Below are 20914 nucleotides of genomic sequence, written 5' to 3'. Positions count from 1 at the left end.
TAACCATAAATTATATTAAGGGGAAAAAGCTTAGTGTGAGATTGGAAATAGCAAGGAGGCCACATTAGACCGGGGCTAGGGAAGGTCTCAGGTGACATTCGAGCAGAGACCAGGAGGAGAGGAGGTGATGGAGCCAGCCTTGAGTATCAAAATGTGGAAGGGGAGCCAGGCAGAGGGAACCATGATGGCAAAGGCCCTCAGGTGGGAAAGGGCTCAGCAGGTTGGAGGAAGAAAGGAAGACAGTAGTGGCTGGATCTACGGGGTGAGAAGTCTGTACCCATGTGCCCAGGGAGAGGGCCTGTCTCCCATCCCTGGCTGTAGGAAGAAGCTGTCCAGTGGGACAAGGAGGCAGGAACCTCCCCTGGCAGAATTCTGGGCCAAGCAGGCTTATGCACACCTGTGATCTCCAACGGCCAATTGGGGTGTCCACTTCCTCTCCTTGGGGCCCTAAGGGAATTCCAGGTCCCTAGCAAAAGGCAGAGGTCCCCAAACTCCAGGGAACAGCAGAAGGCAGAAGCATTAAATGCAGATTTCTGAATCTGATTTAGAAGGGGCTGGCGGAGGTGCTGGGAGCTGCCTTTGGAATGAACACCCTAGAGAGATGATGCAGGGGGTTCAGTCCATACTTCGAGAATTACTCTTCTAAGGAATGGAATTCATTATTCATCTAGTCATTCGTTCATTCCACTCTTTATGTATATAATATATACATAAAGAATGGAACATATATATACACACATATATAACCGTTTTTGCAGAGGCACAGAAATGTTAAGTAAAATCCCCAAATCTACCCAGCTGGGGAGGGGTGGGGCTCGGATGGGAACCAGGTAGCCAGGCCTGCAGGAGGGAGCTCAGAGGAGCTGCTGCTCATTCCCCACCAACTGCTCCATCCCACACCCCATTCTGCTGCTCAACATGATCCTCAGCCCTGCTTTCCCCAGCCACAGGCATTGCAAGGAGAGGCAGGAAGAATAGTAAGGGTAGACCCATCTTGAACCCTGACTCTGGAGTCACTTGTCTAAGGACAAATCAACCCACGTATCCTCCCCTGCTTTCCAGACTTTCGTTATCATGGCCAGACCCACCACTGTCTCTGGCTACGTTGCCCCTATCCACATGGCGCTGTGTAAGGTGGACAATTTGCAGTTCAGAATTGCTAAAAATTTATTGTGGGAAGATTACAGGGAATCAGCACAGAGGTTCTGGTGAGGATTTACAGGGAAATAACCTCCATACCCAGAGAAGCAGGGGATCTTTGGGTCCAGGGTGGGTCATGCAGTTCCAGGCATCAGCTGAATAATCAACACCATCTACGCAGGTGGTGTCCTGGAGTGTGGAGAACATTCCAGGGAGAAGACTAGGATGCAGAAGCTGATTCTGTGTGAAATAATCCAGGTATTAGTAAATTTCACACCCTTTTTTCCGGTCAGAACTGACAGCCTTTCCCACTTCCTGCCCTCTCCCTCCGTGCTGGTATGACTGCTGTCCGTGGTGCTGAAGTCTATTCCTGTAGGGACACCCATCCACTGCCTCTCTCTGGATAACGTTTTCTCATTGTTTCCCTGGACTTCCTTTCATCAATTAAGGTGGCTCTTCCTCGTCACCTTGGCCTACTTCACAGCACAATAATACAAAATATCACCAGGTGCCCTAGTTAATCAAAAGACATATTTCTTACTTTTAATATTGGCAACTCAGTCACATGTATAAAACACTTTATAGGCTAAACCAAATACGTCTGTGAGCTGAATATAATATGGGGGGGTCACAGATTTGGGACTTCTGTGCTAAGTGACTGCCTAGATATATTGGCAGGAGCACCTGAGATGCCCTAGACCTTTCAACGTTTTGCAACTGCCAGCCAATTAACTTAGAGAGAGCTGCACTGTCCAATAGGGTAGCCACTAGTCACGCATGGATATCAGCATTTGAAATGCAGCTAGTCCACACTGAAATATGCTGTAGGTATAAAATACACATCAGATCAAAGACTTACCACAAAAATAACATGTAAAATATTTTATTACTTTTATATTCATTCCATGTTAAAATGATAATATTTTGGATATAAACCAGTAAGTTTAATATAATCTGTAAATATAAACCAGTAAGTTTAATATAATCTGTTTCTTTTTCCTTTCAAAGATGGCTTTGCTAGAAAATTCAAAATTACATGTGTGTCTCCTGTTATATTTCCATTGGATAACAATGGTTTAGAGTATGACATAACTAAGCCAATTAACTCAAGGATATAGATTCCATTATGGTGTTGGCCACTTAATTTTTTATGTCCCCGTCATGGACTGTACCTTATTACAACTCGATTCATCACATGTGACCTTGTTCTCACAAAGCATGTGTACAGCACAGCTTATTACATGCTTATCCTTCCTCCTCAGAGGAGGATACCTCTATCCCCCGTGACTCTTACGAGCAGTCACCCAGAGCTTCTCCCCATTGCCCAGAGCATCAGACCCTTTCCTGCTTCTGTGTACTTGCACATGCTGTATCCTCTGCTTATAATGTCTTTTCCCACCAAAAGAGTCTTTATCATTTTTCAATACCCAGTTTAAATCTTGCCTCTTCTGCAAAGACTCCTGGAAGTCTCCTGGCAAGGCTACTGGGTCTTGCCTGTCTACTTCCATAGAACCTTAACTGATCACCTCAGTGCACAAGAAATTGCCTATTTATTTGTTTTATCTCTTGCTAGGCTGGGGGATCTTGAGATCAGGGGCCATGTGTGATTCATTTTTGTAATCCTGGAACTTAGGATAAAACAGGGAATAAGATGAAGTCCCTGATTTCATGAGTTGTACATTATTTTGGGAGGGGTAGAGAAAAGATACAGATAATACAGTAGGAAGTAAGATAATAATGACTGTTATGAGGAAAAATAAAACAGGGAAGAGAGTGGTGGATGTGCCATTTTTGAGAGACTTGAGATAGTGACACCTGAGCAGAGTGTATTCAGCACAGAATTGTTGCAAATACATACATGATAAATGAATGAATAATGACATCTCCTTTTATAGAAACTCCCTTCCTTTTATCTGCCAGATATCACTCTTGTAAAGATGTCTCCTAAAACTGAGCTCCCTGCACACTCCAGCCCATGTCAACCTCCTTTCTTTACTTCAAAAAGGCAAGTTCCTTCATTCCTGCTTCAGGGACTTTGCACGTGTTCATCCTCTTGCTTGTGATACTTTTCTCCTGGGTCTTGGCACAACTCCTACTGCCTGATCATTCAGGGCTCAGCCGAAATATCTGTTCCCCAAAGAGCCTCTGTCTGACCATATTAATTTGATGCCTCTCTCTGTCCCCACCTCAGTTACTTTTGTCCACATCCTCCTGCTTTGTTTTCTTCTGAATACCCACCATCCTCTGGAATTTAGTTGACTAAATTTTATTTCTTTGTTCGCTGTTAGTATTCCCAACTAGGATACAAGCTTCAGGAAATCAGATTCCTTGTCCATCTCCTTCACTGCTGTATTCCTAACATGTAGAATAGTGTCTAGCATATAGTAGAGGCTTAACTACAATTTAATAAATGAATGAGTAACACACTTATAATGACCCTAAAGGCCAAAGGTCATCACTAAGGAATGGAAATATGCTCTGGTTTCTCACCGGATTGGTACACAAGTAGCTCCTTCACTTTGGGGACATTTAGATGGTGACTTGGTACTTTTCCTGCAGCAGGACCAGATCTAGAATGCAAAACAGATACCTCAGACAGTGGGGGTGGGGGAGGATCAGAGAGACCAGGGAGGTTTCCCCGTTGGAGCAGCACTGGGAGCAGAATGGGGAGGGGGAATGAGCCCAAGGTGTGGAGACAGAAGTCTGAGGCTGGAAGCTCTGATTTGCTGCTGGCTGTCTTGAATGATTTCGTGGACAGTTCTGGATACTGCATGGATACTGCATGGATAACCATGCAGTATAGTGACTACCAGTGTGAGCTCTGTAGCTGGAGGATGTGGGTTCACTCTGGCTCTGACACTTTCTTCCATGGAAACATGGGCAAACATTTTGATCTTCCTTTGTTTCTGTTTCCTTATCTTTAAAATGCAGATAGTGATAATACCTAGTTCATGGAGTTGTGTGGACTGATCAAGTTAACATATGTAAAGTCCACAAAGAGCCTGGCACATAGTAAAGCACCTAATATGCATTTAGATTTAATTGTTATTATTTTTTGCTAAGCAATCTTGGATAAATTGCTTAAAGTTCTTGGATCTTGGTTTCCTTATCTGTAGATCAGGAACAACCACTTCCTTCCAAGCTAATCACTTAAGAGCTCCTACATTGGAATGAGACAGTGGAGAAAGGTGCCATTACTGAAGCTGGAGTCTCACTTCATCTGGTCATCTCTCTGAAGCGATGGCCCAATAGCAGAGTGAAGGTGTTGGTTGAGCTGTCCCATTCATTTGTATGGGCCTGGGATCACAAGCTTTGGGAATTTTTACGCTCATCCAGATTAGTTGCCTCAAGCTTCCTACCTCATAAGTAGTGAGTTCTGGCCGGGCGTGGTGGCTCACACCTGTAATCCCAGCACTTTGGGAGGCCAAGGTGGGTGGATCACTTGAGGTCAGGAGTTAAAGACCAGCCTGGCCAATACAGTGAAACTCTGTCTCTACTAAAGATACAAAAATTAGCCAGGTGTGGTGATGCATGCCTGTAATCCCAGCTATTTGGGAGGCCAAGGCAGAAGAATTACTTGAACTCTGGAGGCAGAGGTTGCAGTGAGCTGAGATTGCACCACTGCACTCCAGCCTGGGGAACAGAGTGAAACTCCATTTCAAAAAGCGAAAAAAAAAAAAAAAAAAAAAAGTAGTGAGTTCCCGGTCAATGAAGGTATATAAGCATAGGTCAGAAAATTGCTTGCTGGGAGAGCCACTCGAGAGAACTTTAGAAACTCCGGCATCTAGCACTTGGCAGGAATAGTGAATATTCAGTGAATGAAGGCATATACCTTTCAATTCAGCTTTTTTTTTTTTTTTTTTTTTTCTGGTGGGGGAGGTTTGGAGTCCTGATGGGGGCCTGAGCTGCTGGGATTCAATCTTGCATTTTTTGCTTTGAATTCTAGCAGATATGAAAACTCTGGATGCTTGAGGTAGAGACATCTGAAAGGAGGCAGTCTTTGTCTCGGCTGAAACCAGACCAATTTCCTGCCCGTCAATCAACATCATAAAAGTTTAGAGGAGAATAAAGGGAGAGTTGGGCAGATTTTCTCCCCTGGAGAAGCCTTCATTCATATCTTAGCTGCTCTAGGCTGAGGACAAGAATAGAATTGAAACAAGCATGTCCTTAGCTAAAGATGCACATTCAATTGCTAGTGCAGGCACAGTGCTTCATGTTGGCACACTGGGCCCCCTCAGTAAATGTCAGCTGAGTTTATTAAGGTTGTGATTATTAGGGACCATTCTACTTCAGCAGGAAAGAGATTTTTGGTCTAGGAGAAGTGCCAGGGTGAGGTAAGGGGAAATGAGATACACAGGGTGACAGAGGGGTCTCAGACTTCTTCTAGAGTGTTCCTGTCCCTTCCCACCTCCAGCACTTACTAATCAATTCTTTAACCACATGCTGCTCCAGGTTGTAGAGCCATTTATTAATCACGGGACACACCTGAAAGACAAGGAAATAGGCAAAAGTCAGGAGGAGGGCTCCATTAATAAAGCCTAAATAGGAGTGAGCAAGGCAAGTTCTCCTAAGCCAACCCATTCTGGGGACAACCAAGTAGATGGGTTTTGGGGACAGGCTGCCCTAGGGTCACAAGCCAGCTCAGGCTGCCCGAGGGTCACAAGCCAACTCAGCCACTTGGCAGCTGTATGGCTTGAGTAAGTCATTGGCCCTGCCTGGGACTGTTTCTTAAATCTGGAAAATGAAGGTGATATTGTCACCTGGAGTATGAGATTGTTTGGAGGATGAGATAAGAAAATTTGGATACTTAGCATAGTGTTTGAGTGCTTAGTGAATGTTAATTTTGTGATTACTTATCCCCATTTTATGGATAAGGAAACTGAGTTTTGGAGAGAATTATCAACTCCCTTCTGGTCACACGGATGCTGATTTTGACCTGAAGAATTAAAGAATGTCTGTTAAATGCTTCACCGGTGACCGATTGCAGAATGGGAGCTTAATAGATGCCACTCCATCTCTCCCTAGCTCTCCTTCCTGGAAGATTTCCTCCCACTTCATCAAGAAGATCCAATCCCTCGTTATCTGAGTCTCAGCTCAAAAACGGAAGTAATCTGGGTTTGCATACTTACCTTTTGTCCCAGATCATGGGCTACTATGTTTTTCAGGTTTCTCTCTATGTTTGCCACAATAAATTTTGCTGCTGGGGCGAGTCTAAATGAAGAGGCAGAAAATACGCAGAACAGATTAACTTCTCTCGGATTCCTTTCTCCACATCACTTCTTTGCTCAATGACCGTGAACTTCTTCACCCAGCCATGTCCTACTGCTCCAGTCCACACTCTAGGGCTCCTTAAAATTAATCGTCCAATTTAAGTCACCTTTCCCTTATCATTGTTACCCACCATTATCTTCTCTGTGACTATTTTGCATCTCCCTCTGGAGATGCCTTCTTCAAATTCTTGTTACGCTCAGCCAACTGGTTTCCTTCAGAAAGCTCTTCCTGACCATCCTGGCTAATTCTGAGTTCTCTCTTTCCTTCTCACTTTCTCATTTCTCTGATTACCTGATGCTACAGTGGAACTTACCTCTTCTGCCGGAGGGCCAGTGCTTTCATGGAAGGAACAGTATAACATCGTTCTTTAATTGGGAGACAGGAGAAAGAAGCAGGAAATAGCATAAAGGTGTCCTTGTGTTCTGTGTTCCTGACTCAGTCTCTAATCCTTAACATGTGAGGATAAATCTGTCCTATTCTCAGGCAAAGGGTTTATGTCTTTATTTTTTAAAGAGTGTGCATAGAAATCAGCTATTATCAAAAAAAAAAAAAAAAAAAAAAAAAAAAAAAAAAAAAAAAGAAATCAGCTATTATCTACTGCTTCCAAACTTAGGTCTCAGATTCCTCACAAAGGAGGGCCATGTTTTCTTTAGTACATCACGGGAGAGAGAGGTATTTGCAGAGTTTTCAGAATGGGAGATGGGCTGTGAATCTGGCCTGGTTCTCATTTATGTCTGAGCATGTCAGGAGGACAGGACCAGGTGTGCAGAAAACATTCCACACCCAGAGCTTTCCTAAAACAGTGAGCAACTGAGATGAATCAAAATAGAGAATTCGTGAAAGAGGAAAACAAGATAGAAAATGGACTGGTGATGACCACTGGATTCAGCTAAATGTAGATATCAGCCTTAATTTAAACACACAAACAAATAAACAAACTTTTAAAAGGGCTAGGTGTGGTGGCTCATGCCTGTAATCCCAGCACTTTGAGAGGCTGAGGCAGGTAGATCACTTGGGTGCCAGAGTTTGAGACCAGCCTGGGAGACATGGTGAAACTCTGTCTCTACAAAAAACATGAAAATTAGCCAGGCATGTTGGCCTGCACCTGTAATCTCAGCTACTCAGGAGGCCTAGATGGGAGGATCGCCTGAGCTGGGGAGGTGGAGCTTGCAGTGAGCCAAGATTATACCATCATTGCACTTAAGCCTGGGCAACTGAGTGAGACCCCATTTCAAAAAAATATTTAAAAGGAAGACTTTTGAAAAAGGATTACAAATTTAGAAGTAAACACTAAAACTCTAGTTAACAAAAGGACAAAATCTCTGAAGACAGTTTCTTTGAAGAAGAAATATCAGAGACTAAGAAATGATGAAATCTTTTTCTACTGGTAGTCAAAGTAATGAAAATAATAGCATTTGTGGGATTTTCCTCCTAGTGAAAAGAAGATCTTGTCTTAACGTAGCTCAGAATAATCATATTCAGCACTTTTCCCAGCACCAAGCAGGCTGAAATAAATGAGTAAGAATGAGAGCCATCTATAGCAGATGCTTGGGGAAGGTATATATGTATAAAAGAATAAATGTTGTGAAAAGAGAATAATTGGGATTTATTGTATATGGGACAAAATTGCCCAATATCAGCTAGAGACATGCCACTTGGTTCAGTTCCATTGGTAAGGTATTTGGTGAGCGGTTTGGCAGTGCTTAAAACTTAGAAGTTGTAGAACTGTGTATACTTTTGGAATAATCTTAAAAATCTACAATAAGAAAATAATTCTATTTTTGGAAAATTTTCCTATATCAAAATGTTCTGGGTTATTTATGATAGCAAAATGTTTGTCTTTTTAATTAATTTAATGTTTTCGAGACAGGGTCTTGCTTGTTGCCCCAGCTGGAGTGCAGTGGCATGCTTGTGACTTGCTGCCACCTCAACCTCCTGGGCTCAAGTGATCCTCCCACCTCAGCCTCCCTAGTAGCTGGGACTATAGGCACCTACCACCACACGTGGCTAATTTATATATTTTTTGTATAGACAGGGTTTTGCTATGTTGCCCAGGCTGGTCTTGAACTCCTGGGCTCAAGCTGTCCACCTGCCTTGGCCTCCCAAAGTGCTGAGATTACAGGCATGAGCCACCTCACTAGGCCCAAAAAGTTTAGAAATAACCTATCAACAAATGGCCAAGCAATCCTTTTTTTTTTTTTTTTTCTCAGTCCTATTTGGTAAGTCTCTTTTCATGTCAATAGAATTATTACTTTTGTAAAAAACAAAATTTTAAAGGCACAGAAAGTCCTATTTATTATACACACATCACCATACACACAAAAGCCTAATTTTGTAGGGTATTGTTTTTCTGGTGACATCTTTCAGGTGAAACCTCACTGGGAATATCATCATAACCAGCTGGACACAGAGAAAGACAGATGGAGAACTCACTGGGCTCCAGTTTGGATCCAGATAGCCTCAGGCAAGAGCTTGCAGTTCCCAAAGGCAAGTTCATATCTGCCACCTACATTCTTCTCCAAACGAATCTGGACTTTTATATCTGACTGCATATTAGCTGTGAAGGGCTTCAAGGTCAGTAGCCTGTGGGAGGGAAGAGGTAAGGCAGGTGGGAGAGAAGCTCAGAGCTCACTACATCCCCATTTGTTTCTAGAACTAGGTTCCCCATGTTGCCACAGAATCTTCAAAACCACCCTGTTAAGGTCATTTTCTCATTTTTCAAGAGGCCATTCAGTCCTGGAGAATGGGAATGGCTTTCTCCAAGTCATGCATCCAGCCAGTGGCTAAGTCAGAGGGTTCTGCACTCAGGGAATCTAATACTTGCTATCTCTGGCTCTGGGGACAGTTAGGAAGGAAAATATTGATCCTAAGTATGGCATCTTATCAAAACTAGGAAGCTGCATCTGACCTTGGAAAGTCCTTTTCTAGAGGTCTCAGAATCCATTGCCTTGATGACCAGGCTTGAAATGGCAATGAATGAAGTAGACCGGCAGTTAGTTTCACAGGGAGAGGTAAAGGCTGTGGTGAACTGGAGAATGCCTGGCCTCTGCAGATGCACCATGCAAACCAGACAAAATTTATCAGTGGGCCAGATGCATCTCCTGGGGTGATCTCTAGGCAATAGTGTCACAGAATTGGGGTCCAGAGGTGATTCTGTGTTCTTGTTTTCAGTTACATTCAATCAGAACTAAGCGGACTCACGAAGTCCAAATAAATGAAGGTGGGGGCTGTCTGGAAGAGGTAGGGGGAGGAAATCTGCTCAACCCTTCTGCTTTCCCCAGAGGGGCCCCAAGCTTGGAGCACTCAAGTATTCTGCAGGCCTCTCATTCTACACATGGGGTGACTCAGGCCCAGAGAGGGTGGATGTTTTGCTCTAACCACACAGCGAGTCTGTTGCTGAGTCCTTTGGTTAGGGCTCCTGCCCACAACCCCCGACTCCTGTGCAAAAGCCGATGGAACCTGCGAGACTCATAGCTGTGACTTACTGCACGATCAACTCAGATATGAATGGTACTCGTACAGTGGCCTCCTTTCTTTGAGGGGTGCTCTCGATGGAGACTTGGAGGAGTTGAGGATTTTTCACCTGTATCCTGGGTGAAGAAACAGCACAACACAGGGAGGCTGTGGCTCCTGCTGCAGGTGGACCTCACTTTGTGCAATGGCAGGTCCCTTGCAGAGAAGAAGTTGAATATAGGCAAAGATGGTTACTCATTCATTAACCAGGTAGTTTATTGCAAAGCTACTATGTGTTATAAGCACTGGAAATATATCTCCGAGCAAAAAGAAGCTCTTATCTTAATGCATCTCAGAATAATCATGTTCAGCACTTTGCCCAGCACCAAGCAGGCTGGAATCAATGAGTGAATAAGACTGAAAGCCATATACAGCAGATGCTTGGAGCAGGTATGTATGTATAGGAGAATAAATCCAGTAAATAAATACATACAGAAAGTGATAGGCATGGTGAAAAAAAAGGCCCTACAGGATCAGGACAATGGAAGGTAATATTGGGAAGAGTGGAATTTCAGACAGGGTAGTCAGGGAAGGTTTATCAAAGGAGTTGACGTTTGGGCAGAGTCACGAATGAAGTGAGAATGAGTCGTGCAGAGAGTCAGGAGAAGGAAAGGACAGGCTTAAGACAGAGCAAGGCTGGGTGCATGGCTCATGCCTGTAATCCCAGCACTTTGAGAGGCCAAGGCAGGAGATCAATTAAGTCTGAGAAGTCAAGGTTACAGTGAGCCGTGATTGTGCCACTGCACTCCAGCCTGGGTGACAGAGCAATACCTTGTCTCGAAAACAAAACAAAGGAAAACAAAAAATCAACCAACCAAACAAAAAATTAGCTGGGCATGGTGGCATGTGTCTGTGGTCCCAGCTACTCAGGAAGCTGAGGCAGGAGGGTGGCGTGAGCCCAGGAGGTTGAGGCTGCAGTGAGCTGTGGTCACACCACTCACTGAACTCCAGCCTGGGAGACAGAGCGAGACCCTATCTCAAAACAATAATAATAGGAAAAATAATAAAGAAGGCAGAGCAAGTGCAAAAGCCCTGAGGCTGAAATGTGGCTTGTGGCTTGTGTGTTTGAGGAACAGCAACAGGCTTTGTGTGGCTAGCAGGCAGAGAGTGAGGCGAGACTAGTAGAAGAGGTGAGCGAGGTAGCCAGGGCCAGATTGCGTGGAGCCTTGAGGACCAGTGGTAAGAACTTTGGACTTGGTTTTGAGGGCGAAGATAAGACATTGGAGGGTTTGGACAAGGGAGTTACAGGGTTGGCTCTGCTTCTTAGAAAAATTTTTCTGGATACTGGCAGAACAGAATGGAGGAGATGAGGGCTGGTGGGTAGAAGCAGGAGAATCCGTGGCTGTAAGTCAAGCGGGGAGATAATGGTGGCTCAGATCACCAGAGGTGGGAAAAAAAGTGGTAAGATACCTGGCTGTGATTTGAAGGCAGAAGTGACAGGGAGGATTTGGCAACAGGCTGGAAGCAGGTGCAAGGGAGACAGAGGAGCCAAGGGAGGACATCATGATTTTTGGCCAGAGCAACTGGACGGATGGAGTTGTCATTAGGTAAGATGGGCTGGGCAGTGAGAGGCACAGGTTGGGGCAGGGATGAAGGTGGGAGTCAGCAGTTGAGTTTTGGACATGTTGAGTTTAAGAAGCTTGTGAGACAAGGGACCCAGGTCTTTTATACTCTGGTGGCCAGTCTAACCCTAAAGCCCAGCATCATCTAGTATTAGGATTATCACATTCTTGCTGTTGTTTATTACCTGTGATTGGATGCTTACTGAGGAGAGGAAGATGTGCAAGCATTTTACACATATTATTTCACTTAATGTTCACAACAATCCCATGGGGGTAGATGCTATTATTCCCCACTGAACAGGGCAGATGTTGAGGCTCAGAGAAAGGGGGAGATTGGTGATGCTGTCACAGCTGGTGAGCAGCCATCCTCTTCCCAGACAAGGAGACTGGATCCCTGTGTCTTTAGCCCGTCCCCTACCCTCCTGCAGTGGGAGTTTCTCCCAACCAGGGGATCTCAGGCCATCAGAGTTGGAAAGGCTCTTTGCAAGGGAAGGGCCTCTGCGAGGTCAGGAAATGTGGGGAGAGCTCTAACTATCCAACAAACCAGGACAGCCTGGATTGGGGGTGGTTGGTGATCAGAGACCACTCACCTAACAGTGTCGATCTCATTGGTGAGTGGAGGTCCCAAGATGTTCAGGAGGCCTGATACACCGTCGAAGGCACTACTCAATGATTTCTGGAGGCCGATTGTCTGCAGGCTGGGAAGAAAGTCTGCCCTGAGGAGTCCTTGAGTCAAATCTGTAAAGAATGTCCCACCCCCAAATCCATGTAGACATTTAGATGCCAAAGATCCTCAGATATAACCCTGACTTCTGAGCATGTCCCCTATGTGGCTCTGACTTGTCGATCAGCTATTTCTGGCTTGCTGGGCTCTGGGCCAACTTCCAGACATAATCATCCAGCAAATATTCACAGGGGCCTACTATGCACCTGGGCCATGCACCCAGTCTGTTCACCACCCTGGGCACCACACTGATGGAGCTGGCATTCTTACGGGGCTGAGGAGAGACAGATGAAAAAGTGGAGGATAAAGGGACAGGCAGGATTCAGGTGCAAACAAGTGCTGTGAAGGGGTTGGTTTCAAAGTATTTAGCAACGAGCTCAACAGGGGCACTGGCCATAACTCTGGACCCAGGTCCTGGGGTCCCTGGGCTGTGCCAGGTGTTAACTGCATAGTTGTTTAGTTCATGGGGAAGCTAGAGTTCTGGGGGCGAAGCTGGGATGGTTGGGGCAATGGGGAGCACCTGGAGAGTCTGTAAGCAGGAAGTATTTCCCAAATAGTATAACCCAAAATTTCAATATTTTAACCATGATGACCGTGCCGCTGAATATCAGTCCATCCTATGACGAAAAAATAAAAGGCAGGGTGAGGGATTCATTTATGCAGGAGGTCAAGGAAGGGCTTTCTGCAAATGTGGCATTTGAGCAGAGACCTGAAGGAAGGGAGGCAGCCATGTTGACAGGTAGGGGAAGAATGTTCCAGGCAGAGGGAACAGCAGGTACAAAGGCTGGGACAGGGACCAGTCCATGCAGAGCTGGTTCCTTTGATGGTGGGTCTTGATAGATAAAGCACAGCAAGGAGACAGGAAAGAGGGGGCTCTCGGAAAATGAGGATTAAACGATGTTGCAGTCAGGACAGCGAACAATTAATAGTGTTAATTGTGTCCCAGGCACTTTGCTAATGAGAACTTCACTGGCATTGGCTCAGGGTTCTGCATGATCCAGAGCAGGACAGTCTCACCATTAAGGAGCTGGGAAGAAACTCCAGCCAGGACCTCCTGTGCAGTGGATGAGGCAAGCAGCCCACAGAGGAGGACGAAGAGGCCGGAGACATTCAGCATCTTGGGTTAGGTCCCTGTGGAGGATCAGGGCAAAGAGGTCATTTGCAAGGACACTTTCCGAGAGAGTCTTCCCAGAGCTTAGGTCTGACGTGGCCACAGAACTCATGTGGACCCATTCACCTATGTCCATTTTACAGATTGGTCGACTGAGGCTCAGAGAGGGACCTGCTTTTCCTCAGAGTTTAGAGCAAGAAACGGAGGGTCCAAGGGATGAACTCACTTGCCCAAGGCCACACAACCTGTATTTATGCCCAAAAGCTGGACATACGGTTTTTCCCGCAGGGACACTGCCTTCCCCAGCAGGGCTGCTCACGGCTGCTACAAGAGGCTGCATAATGATAGAGTTATGACAATGGTCTCTGAAGTCCCCCACCTGTTAGCAGCTGTGGGATTGTGGGATTTAGCGCAAGTTGCTTCACCACACGATGTTATGCAGGACACACTCTCCTCATTTTACAGTGAAATGGTGGTGGTGATATGCCCTGGCTTCAGACAGACATACCCGGGATGGAATCCCAGCTCTGCCACCTACCTGCTGGATACCTGAGGCTTTCCTCATCTGGAAATTGCAGAGGATACAAACGCATACCTTCCTCTTGCCCTTGTTGTAAGCACTTAGCTCAGCACCTTGCACATTGTAAGTGCTTCACAAATGGTCACCACTGTGCCGATGCGTCATTATGATCATGATTTTCACTTGACATTTTCAAGGGCTGACCTCCCTGAGCTGGTGGGAGAGAGTAGGTTCTGCAGCACGGACAAGAAGGGCCCAGGCTGAGGGACCAGGGCTGGAGTATGTGGACACTACAGGCCCATCTACTGTGCCCGTTTAAACGGTGCATTCCCTGGACTGGGAGTGGCCCTTGGGACCTTGACACACACTCCACCCCTCCCGGAAAGGAGGTGCATGCAGGTGTTCGTGTGGCTTCCTGGGACTTCAACCAAATGCCAGTGCAAATGGCCCCACTGGGACCTGAGACTAACAGGTAGAGGCTGATAGGGGACAACTCTCTCCTTAGACCCTTGACAGATTCTAAGGAGACTCTCAGCCCAGTCCCTGGTCACTTTTCTCATGTAAATTCATAACCCATTTGGTTTAGCATTTTATTTTATTTTATTTATTTATTTTGAGACAGAGTCTCACTCTGTTGCCCAGGCTGGAGTGCAGTGTCGTGTGATCTCAGCTCACTGCAACCTCTACCTCTTGGGATCAAGCAATTCTCCTGCCTCAGCTTCCCAAGTAGCTGGGATCACAGGCACCCACCACCACGCCCAGCTAATTTTTTCATATTTTTTAGTAGAGACAGGGTTTCTTTTTTTTTTTTTTTTTTTTTTTTGAGGCGGAGTCTCGCTTTGTTGCCCGGGACTGGAGTGCAGTGGCCAGATCTCAGCTCACTGCAAGCTCCGCCTCCTGGGTTTACGCCATTCTCCTGCCTCAACCTCCCCAGTAGCTGGGACTACAGGCGCCCGCCACCTCGCCCGGCTAGTTTTTGTATTTTAATAGAGACGGGGTTTCACCGTGTTAGCCAGGATGGTCTCGATCTCCTGACCTCGTGATCCGCCCGTCTCGGCCTCCCAAAGTGCTGGGATTACAGGCTTGAGCCACCGCTCCCGGCGAGACAGGGTTTCACCATGTTGGCCAGGCTGGTTTCGAACTCCTGACCTTAGATGATCCATCCGACCTGGCCTCCCAAAGTGCTAGGATTACAGGCGTGAACCACCTCATGGTTTAACATTTTAATTTGGGTGATCTGTTTTTAGGCAAGTAGAAAAATTAGAAAATAAAGATATGTACAAAGACAGAAAAAGTAGATAAAAATAAGTTCACAGAGATAACTTCTGTTGTGTCTTTTTTTGGCAGTTTTTCTTTCCATAGGTATGCATTCACGTAACATGATGAGAAACAAGGATTGGCCTGTCATGCTTCTACAGAAGCATTTATTTAAGTAGCAGCACATCAGGACTGTCTACCTCCTCGTCTGCAGAATTTTCTAAGGTATGTATTGACCGATGTTCATGGAATGTCTCCTCTTTTGGGCAATTTTCATGTTTTTACCCCAGATGGCACCGGCAGGAACATCCTTAGGTGTTTTTCTGCATTTCCCTGCCACATTATAACCCGTGAAGCATTTTCCAGAAATAACCAACCCTGAAGTTCTTTGTGTGTGTGTGTGTGTGTGTGTGTGTGTGTGTGTGTGTGTGCGTGTGTGGTGTTTTGTTTTGTTTTTGAGATGGAGTTTCGCTCTGTCACCAAGGCTGGAGTGCAGTGGCGCAATCTCAGCTCACTGCAACCTCTGTGCAAGCCATCACAGCTGGCTAATTTTTTTTTTTTTTTTTAATTTTAGTGGAGACGGGGTTTCACCGTGTTGCCCAGACTGGTCGTGAACTCCTGAGCTCAGGTAATCTGTCCCCGTCAGCCTCCCAAAGTACTGGGATTACAAGCGTCAGCCACCACGCCTGGCCTGTTTTTATAAATATGGAAGCATTCTCTGTGTTCATCCTTCTCACCCTATCCCTGAACCACACTGAGGGTTCACAGTCCTTGTGAAATCTACACTCAAGTTCCATCTGCAGAGTTCTGGTTTTGATCACGACAGAGTATCTTGCATCAGACTAACCCTCCCAACTAGAGTCAACTATAAGAGATGGAAATCTATAAAAACAAAGGAGGACATCCATGAGCAACTACACGGGCACAATTTGAAATGCTGTGATTCTTGAGAAAGAGCCATCATTCAAGGTGGGCTCCATATTCACCCCAGCTTTTGCTTGAGGTCATTTTCCAACATATCAACCAGAGTCCAAGCAAAAAGAGTCTTACAGGGATGAGGAGACAAAAATTGGAATTTGGGGCCACCAAAGTAGCTGGGACTTGAGGGGCAAAATCCCAAAGAGGAAGGTCTCCAGGGAAGGAGCCTTGAAATCTCAACTTTTAAGCTGCGCCCTTGCAGGGTGGGACTCTCAGGCTTGAGGCAGAAAACAGCAGCGGAAAGTTAAAAAGCTGAACAGAGACATCAGCACCTCCACTGTGTGATGCTGGGGAAGGAAGCGCTGGTTGGAGGTGGGCCTCTTTGATGGGAGGGACCTTGGTACACATCTTAAGCTCTCAGTGAAGACACAAAAGACTTTGCTCTAGGAGAAAGGGCCAAACCCTAGAAATAGTCTCCCTCTAAAAGTAAGAACAAGACCAAAATGGTTCTATCTAATAAAACACAAAGCTAAGCCAAGGCAAGGTCATGATCCATTTCTGCTCTATCTTTCTGCCATCTTCATTTCTGGAAAAAAGATAATGTCATTTCACTATCATGTTCAGCATCCAATAAAAATTTACAAGGCATGCATGCTTAAAAAATGACCAAGGGACTAAAGGCCAAGAAATTAAAATATACAATATAATAAATCCACAGGCAAGTCAAATATTCCAATACTGAGCAGACAGCAGGGCAAGAAACCAACAGAGGATGAGGAGGCCCGAGACCTTCAGCGTCTTGGGGCAGTACCCGTGGGATACCAGGTAAGTAGAGTCAGCTTCAGGGTCACTCTGAGAAGTTCTCTATGGAGCTAAAAGAGATTGGGGGGGGGGAGCAAAGGAGTCATTTGGACTCATTCCTACCCACCCAACACCCATTTTTTTTTTTTTTTTTTTGAGATGGAATCTTGCTCCATCACCCAGGCTGGAGTCAGTGGCATGATTTCAGCTCACTGCAACGGCCGCCTCCCAGGTTCAAGCGATTCTCCTGCCTCAACCTCTTGAGTAGCTGAGACTACAGGCGTGCGCCATCATGCCTGGCTAATTTTTGTATTTTTAGAAGACATGGGTTTCACCATATTGGCCAGCCTGATCTCGAACTCCTGACCTCGTGATCCTCCCACCTCAGCCTCCCAAAGTTCTGGGATTACAGGCATGAGCCACTGCACCCAGCCCAATACCCATTTTACCGATGGGACACAGAGGCTCGGATCAGGGTTAAGTTTTCCTAAGGCCGGCTGTAGTTAGTGGCTAGCACCTGGCTCTCCCGCCTGTTAGTTTTTTATACTTTAATCTGCATCTCACTCAAAAAGGTTACTAGGAGAATTCAGCAAGCATTTTGAAAATTGTTTAGCCTAGTGCCACTAAATAGAAGTTAATTTTGAATTTGCAAATTAAAGTTCCTCTTTATCCCTCCCTGATTCTGACAGTAAGTACCCTTGGAAGACTCACAGACAGTCTGAAGGAGGGGAGGGTGGCCGGGAAGCATCTTTCCTGCTGGGTGCTGGAGGAGTGCCCTGATTCCTTACAACATCCCAATCCTATGAGACAGTTATTGACATGCCTCCTTTAAAGAGCAGGAAATGGAAGCTTGGAGAGCTGAGGGCACATGCCCATTCTTCCCTCTTTATTTATAGAATCCTTTTATTTTTGAGGGAAGAAATGTGCTTAACAAAGAAATTATCTTTCCCAAACTTCTTTGCAACCAGGGATGGTCCATGAGATATAAATGGAAATTGTGGGTCGGGGCTTCTTAAAACCTTCTCTAGAGTGACTGACCCAGCTGCAAAGTCATGCTTTTGTTTTCCTCTCCTGCCTTTTCCTGATTACATGTAAGACATGATGACTGAAGCCCAGCAGTTATCTTACTAGAAGGAAGATGAAAGCCACATGCTAGGGGTAGCCAAGGAAGGAGATGGCAGGCTCCGCCAGCCTAACCCTGGGCTTCTCATCATGACTGAAGCCATGATTTTTCATATTCTGTGCTAGAACCAAACACAATTTGTAACTGGTAACATGTATCAAAAGCTTTAGTCTGGTTCAGCATCTGATGAAAAGGCAGGTTGGAGAGTGCCATTGCCTTGTGCTTACCTGGATTTCTCTGGTGTACTGTCGAGACACTCTGGCCTCTGTAGGTTGATTCTCGATGACTCTGTAGGGGGGCAGACTGTATAAATGGCAAGTGATCCCATGGCTGGGGGAGACGTGGCACTGGGTGATGGACAGCTAGGAAGCTGATGGAAAGCCCTTGATTTTACCACGTCTATCCAATACCTCCAAAGCAAACATGCCTGCCTGGAAGGCCCGGGAAAATGTCAACAACATATTTGAATCTGTACATCATGAATGCCATCAAATGGAGAGGTGCAGAGAGTATGGAGAGCACCGAGAGGGGCTGCAAGCGGGAAGACGGTGTGCAGGAGTCACATTCACATCCCTGCCCTGCTCTGAGCTGCTTTTCTCATCTGTACAATAAGCGAGATGGGTCTGGTGACTCTGAGAAAGGAAGCGGCTCGGTCTTCTATGAGTGGGGAGGCAGAGGATGTCCTAGCTTCAGTCTACTGGTCTGTGGTCCCAGACCCTTGAGCTCCAGCATGGCGCTGCCCATTTCTTGCTGTTTGATGCTGGACAGCTCCCAAGCCCTCTCCGGATCTCCGCCTCTCCACCTATAAAAATAACAGCTCACATTGACAGGCAATTTTCACAAACGCATCCTTATCATGCAAGAACTAATTCACCTGATTTTACAGATAAGGAAACTAAGACTCAAGAGAAGACAAATCTTGCCCAAGGTCCTAGAGCTAGTGTATAATAGAATCAGGATTTGAATCTAGTTCTACCTTCTATGAAAGCTTGTAACCTTCACACTACATCACAATTTCCTCCTTTTAGAGCAGAGCTGTGGCTTCCTTGTGGGGTAGGGGTAACTGTTCTCTATCTTACTGAAGAGGTTTGTTCCTTGAAGACTTGAGAACAGATATGCTCAACCATTTGAAAGGTTGGGACCCCACTAAAGCCTTAATTGCAAAGATGTCTTAAAACACGTGCATGGTTTGAATGCATGTGTCCCTCCAAAATTCGTATGTTGGAACTTAAACCCCAGAGCAGTGGTATTAAGAGGTGGGGCCTGTTGGGAATCAATTAAGTCATAAAGGTTCTGTACTCATGCATAGGACAGTGTCCTTATAAAGGTGGCCTCAGATAGCTGCCTAGCCCCTCCACTTCTCGTTTGCCATGGGAGGACATAACATTTGTCCCTTTTTGCTCTTTTGTCCTTTCTCTCTTGTGATTGCAGTGAGAAGGTGTCATCTTGGAAGCAGAGAGAAAGCCTTTACCAGACACCAACTCTGCTGGCATTTTGATCTTGGACTTCCAGCCTCCAGAACTGTGAGACGTAAATTTCTATTATTTATAAATTGCTCAGTCTAAGGTATTTTGTTATTGCAGCAGGAACAGGCTGTACTTTTTTGATGGTGGGAACAGGTCTTGCCCTCTTCCCCTCTCAGTCCCTCCAGTCCCTGCAACAAGTGTAGCAGGAACACATTCCTTGCATGCTGAGGTTGCAGAGGCACTGCCTAGGTCATCTCTGAATTGCTCAGCACAGGCTTGGCTCAGCTAGATACTCAACAACCTCCCTATTTTTTTTGAAAATGCATTTTTTTTCTTGCATGCACTAACACAGAAGTAAGTCACATCTAACAAATAGACTTCTGTCAAATTTTGGCATCTCTTTTCAGTTTTTTTCTCCGTTCCACTTTTTTGCATCATTGTGATTCCAGCTAAGCAAATTCTTAGATCTGTATTTCCACCCAGCTGGAAACTACAGTTATTTTTCCATTTTTAAAAAATGCCCAGAAAACAAGTCTGTTGAGTTGGTGTAACAATTGACTCCCCTAATTTGAGAACTTTGCCTTTTCCAGTGTGATGAAATTTATTCTACTCGCATTCACAGAGCAAATATTTATAGTAAAGGTTTCCATCTGCTGGCAAAGATGTAGTGAAATATGTACACGCTATCATCGTAGTGTAAACAGAAAGATCCAGTTTGGTAAATATTTCATGATGTGTTCCTGGGGTCACAAAATGTTCCAAGGCATAGAGTTAACAGTTTGGATCCTGAAATGTTATCCTGTATGAATCAAGCAAACATTGGAGAGATCCATATGAATGGGCAGCATTGATTTAACTGAATAAAGGCTTCAAAAGAGCCTGCACTAGAGTTGAGTGCTTTACTCTCTGGATAACTTCATGTCCACTTAGGTTGTGCCTTCATTCTTCCCACATATCCCCTTGTGGTAGATGTCCCTCTCCCTCCCAAAGCATCCTCCTCTTCCCCAAAGCCTCCTTCATGGGACATCACCACCTCCAGGAAGCCCTCACCACATCCCCATTTTTAAGTTCTGGGCTTGGTGAGAAAGAAGCCAGAGCTGGCCCCAGGGAGGCTCAGAGAGGGGAAACTCCCCCACTCCACATTGGCCACATCGGTCATCAGTGGGTCCTGGTGATCTTGGCCCTACTCCCTCCACAGCCTGGCGCCATGCACCTAGAAGCCATGCGTTTGGTCCATGGTCCATCAATTTTGTCCTCCATTATCTGTCTCTGGTTAACAGAAAATAATGCAGGTCTCCCATACCCCCTAATCCTGGTTTGCTAGAGTTTTCCTGCTTACTCACCCATTCAGCTGCCCAGAGATGGTGTCTGTGTACAGTCAAGAAGAGGCTCATTCATTTATTCGCTCGTTCATTCATTCATTCATTCATCATGGGTTATTTGCTAGCACCTTTGCTAGGCACTGGAGCTGTTGAGGAATGAAGCACCTGCCCTCAGGCAGATAGGCA

At 45.5% G+C, this 20914-nt stretch overlaps 1 protein-coding gene across 1 annotated transcript; it reads right to left on the bottom strand.

The window, feature by feature from the left end:
• Positions 1-1025: 1025 nt before the first annotated feature.
• On the bottom strand, positions 1026-18204 carry LOC104660289 (putative BPIFA4P protein). The gene is made up of 9 exons (XM_010360601.2): positions 18168-18204; positions 13228-13341; positions 12077-12224; positions 9897-10001; positions 8845-8994; positions 6270-6351; positions 5562-5625; positions 3631-3710; positions 1026-1380 (listed from the first exon to the last, which is right to left on the bottom strand). The coding sequence occupies exons 2-8, from the start codon at positions 13325-13327 to the stop codon at positions 3670-3672; spliced, it is 690 nt and encodes a 229-aa protein (XP_010358903.2). The 5' UTR covers positions 13328-13341; positions 18168-18204; the 3' UTR covers positions 1026-1380; positions 3631-3669.
• Positions 18205-20914: the final 2710 nt, after the last annotated feature.

The sequence above is a fragment of the Rhinopithecus roxellana genome, chromosome 13 (genome assembly GCF_007565055.1).
Source record: "Rhinopithecus roxellana isolate Shanxi Qingling chromosome 13, ASM756505v1, whole genome shotgun sequence".
NCBI lineage: Eukaryota > Metazoa > Chordata > Mammalia > Primates > Cercopithecidae > Rhinopithecus > Rhinopithecus roxellana.
The sequence above is the reverse complement of the archived record's forward strand: the minus strand, read 5'-3'. Positions and strand labels throughout refer to the sequence as shown.